At 37.7% G+C, this 4,047-nt stretch overlaps 1 protein-coding gene across 1 annotated transcript in view; it reads left to right on the forward strand.

Annotated features, from left to right (window-relative positions):
• Nucleotides 1-2,341, forward strand: part of E2F8 (E2F transcription factor 8) — a 10,571-nt gene extending 8,230 nt beyond the window's left edge. Inside the window, exons 10-12 of the mRNA XM_009699273.1 lie at nucleotides 844-980; nucleotides 1,125-1,444; nucleotides 2,168-2,341. Coding sequence (XP_009697575.1) covers nucleotides 844-980; nucleotides 1,125-1,444; nucleotides 2,168-2,341 — 631 coding nt within the window. The remainder of the gene's footprint in view (nucleotides 1-843; nucleotides 981-1,124; nucleotides 1,445-2,167) is intronic.
• Nucleotides 2,342-4,047: the final 1,706 nt, after the last annotated feature.

Here is a 4,047-nt window from a genome sequence, read left to right on the forward strand (position 1 = left end):
TAAGCTTTGTCAGACACGACGGCACATCTTGCCATTACCTGGGAAAACACCACTTGGAGTCTTTGCAAAAGAAATGAAACTATAATGAACTACACATCTATACATTGTCTTTGGTTGGATTTCTTCTATCTGGATTTGGTTGAATACACAAATAAAAGGACATGAAGTGACTTTCAGGCTTCAACTGGAACGAAGATCACAACTAAGACTAAGTAGCTGAAGGCAGTGTTGAGATCCCATACCTCCCCAGTCCTTTGTTTGTCTATAGTTAGTCTCAAATACTTTGATTTACAACAGAATCACATGAAACTCTCTTCATCAGTAAAATCTGGCATTCTGCAGTTAAGACTTACTACTGCAGAGAACCTGAATAAAGAATGGTTCTGTTGACAAAAACAGAACTTGTAAATGCAAAAAGATTGTCTTCCAATATTTGTTTTATGAAAAACACAATCCGAGAATGAGGTGACATCATGATTATGGGACCCAGATGTTTCATCTGGGGGGAAAAAAAAAAAAAAGTATTCAGTATCAGGATTTCTCTTTTGTCTAGTCTAATTGCACTGTGTTAATCCCAGATGGATTTCCAGTTCTTCACTGAGGATATCAGCTGGAAATGGAGCCAGCTGACCTCTGTGCAGTAGGGCAGTCTTATTTTAAAGAGCGTGTCCTTCAGTCAGTTGCGTCTAACTTCAGGCAGAAAGTAGTACAGGCATGGAATATAGGATCCTGGGGATATAGAGAATAAAGAATAAGACCAAGGCAAGAGGGATGCAACTTCGGAGAAAATCTTCGTTTTTTTGTTTATTACATGTTTGGGGTAAAGGTGTATTGTCTTTGTCTTTTTCAGACTTTTTTTCCATCTGGTTATCTTATTCCTCTTACTCAGTGCACCCATGGCAACAAGGCAGGCTTTTCTAATAAAGAGAAAGCTGGGATATGTTCATTACAGCACACTACCTACAGCTCACCCATTGCTGGTGAGTATTAAATAAAATAGGCATACAGTTGTCTGGCTTAAGGGACTGTGGGCCAGATTAATCCTGCTGAGGTAATGAAATCACAGTGCAATGGCTTCAGTCTCAATTTTTAATCCCCTTCAACACTTGATTTTTCTGTTTCAGGTGTCATTCCAGTGACAGCATCTGAACTGAAGGCAGTTAACATTAAAAAAAAAGCTTTTCAAATAACACCCTTGAATATAATGCTGTCACCAACTTCTGTAGCTGCTGCACCTGTACTGAGCAACTCCTGTCTCAATTCAAGCAATACCAGTTCTGCCCAAAATCCAAGTTCTTCAGTTCTCAGCTTTACGCTGCAACACGTAGGACTAATACCTGCTGGTGTGCAAGTTCCTGCAAATCCTGTTCTCCGGCACATGCCAGTCTCTTCACAACCAGAAAGTGTTAGCCATAGCGCAGAAAACAAGAACTTGCAAGAAAAGGTAAGTAAAAATATATTGCAACTTCTTGACCATGATGGGTCCGTATAGCGCAGGAATTCCTTTACAGCCGGTAAAATTTTTAAATAGATATTTTTTTGATCTTTATAAATCAGTGCTGCCCAAAAAGAGCTGGCAGTGAAGGCCAGCATAAGTATAATATATTTGAGAGGTTAGAAAAGAAGAACAAGCATCTTACTTGTTGTGGAAGTGGAGCCAGCTGGAAGATAAGAAGAGACAACTGGTTTAGAGGGAGGATTTTGCACAGATCTCAGAAACTGAGATGACGCTTAATAACAAGTTGTCCAAGTATTACTTTATCTTTCCTTCTTGTTTCTCTGCTAATCTACTCTCAAGTTCTTGCATTAATGTTACCTTTTTTTTTTTTTAATAGAATAGGATTGTAGAGGATTTTAAAAGAATATTTTTTTCCACAGGAAGCTTCTCTGTATATTTTGTGTAATATTGTATTGCTGAAGATCTGTTTGTATTAAAAAAGGAGTTAGGAGGGGGTTAGAGAAACCGTATTTTTATTCAATTTTTTTAATATTGATAGCTATATCAAGGAATACAGGTATATTCTTCTCAGCAGAAAGTTGCTAAGTTTTTAAATTTCATGAGAAAAAAAAAAAAAAAGTTTGCTAACATCCTGCAGAAACCCCAAAGCAGAGTTAACTTCCCTCCCCCTTCCCCTTAAACGAAAGTAACTTTCTCTCTTCTCCTTAGCCTTCTGTTCCAAGGGAGCCCCAAGAACCCCAGACAGTTACAGAAAACTTTTTCCGCACACCAGGAGGGCCAAACACAGTATCTTCGCTATCTGCAAGTTCAGATGGTACTGACAGAATCTCTGAAGGGACTCTGTATATTCCTCAACGAAAACTTGAAGTGTCAGAAGACTAATTTTGGGATATCAGATTGCTGAATGTGTTAGCAGGCATAATTACTGGTAACACACTGCACACATCTTGGATCGTATGATGGACAGCGTGTGTTTTGGACATGTATCGGCAAGACCTCAATACTGGAATAGCCTTAATTAATGCTTTAGAATTAAAACTGGCTCTTAATGAGAAAGTTAATGTCTAATAATTTTTCCAAAAGCCTTCCCTGAAGTATTATAGCAACAAAGTTATGTATCTAGGGGGTTTTTTTGTGTTGCTTTTCTGCTATGCAAAGTAAGCTGAAATTCTTTGTACAGAAAGGTACAGTCTATCAGTCAGTACATATTTTGCACAAAGAAAAGTACTGTGAGTGTGTACATATTTTGTGTCTTAACAAAAAGGACATAGTTAAAATGTCTTGCTTTTATGTTCAATAATGCTCTTTTATAAAGTTAGTAAAAAAAACAAAAAAAGAAACCAAAAAAAGAATTCTTAATCAAGTTTTATATAAGTTAAGAATTATTTATACTGTATTTTTAAATCAATTTGTTCAGATTAAACTTACATCAAACTCAAGTTTTGACTTTATTTGTTTGATCAAATTAAATTACCCGAGTTAACTAATACATTATATATTCAATGGCATCCCTTCATTCTGGTTTTTGTCAGACAGGGGTGTCTGTCTTCTGAAGAAAGGGAAAATGGTATTTAATCAGAAAGGGATATAAGTAACTCAGTCTGACTTCTGAACTCTTATCACGAGGGATGGTATCTCCTCATAACAGCCATTAGAGGAAAATACACTGAATTCCAGACTTCGTAACTGTATCTTTATCATCCTGCAGCGTTCCGGAAAGTGCAGTCCAGATGTCACAGAACTGAGAAGTTACATGGTTTGGGCCTCAAACTAAAGAGATAATCTTAGTAAGATTTGAAGATGAACGCTCATTACCTTGCCTCTCTCCTCCTGTTAAACTCAGCGTTTGAGCCAGGTGCATGCTACGCTCTACGCACTCTATAGGTTCTCTTGACAATGGAGAGGCTTCAAGCCTAAGAGAAAGTTTTCATACCATTTGACCTCAGGTTCTGTAACCATCTAAAACAGTTTGTGGCAGAAATCACACATGCAGTTACTGAAGCACTGGCTATTCGCTACTGCAAACAACGTAAGGTCTGGCTTCTTAAAAAAAGGAGTCCTGTGTCTCTTGGACAAACCCACACCACACTGTTAGTTTCTGCTTTCTAGGTAAGATCAATGCCAGCTTCCAACTGTTGTTTCTCCCCTCCTGCAATTTCATATCAAACAGGTTAAGTTAAACCAACTGAATTTAAATATATACAGCAGAGTCTCTTCTATGCTGAAGGAAGAAAGATGAAGCCTCCTCATACAGTTCACACTCAGATAACAAGGAATAAGTAACGAACTAAAGGAAAATACAGTGTATCTGCCTTCCCTGGTGAAACATGCCTGGCTATCCAAATTTGGACAGAAATGCTAGCAAAGCCCAAGATTCAGCCTTGGATTGGTTAAAAAAAAAATCGTTATAACAGCTAACACAGTAAAACTAACTGGCTTCCTCTTTAATAATGCAAAACAAAATACACCTGAGAGAACAGGATCGCGACTGAAATATTCCTACACAAAAACTGGAAAATGGAGCAATTCTCACTGCAGCAGTGAATAAATATGCTTTCTCCTCCAAAGTAGTAACCGATTGATCTTCC

This window comes from Cariama cristata, unplaced genomic scaffold (assembly GCF_000690535.1).
Source record: "Cariama cristata isolate BGI_N322 unplaced genomic scaffold, ASM69053v1 scaffold33754, whole genome shotgun sequence".
NCBI lineage: Eukaryota > Metazoa > Chordata > Aves > Cariamiformes > Cariamidae > Cariama > Cariama cristata.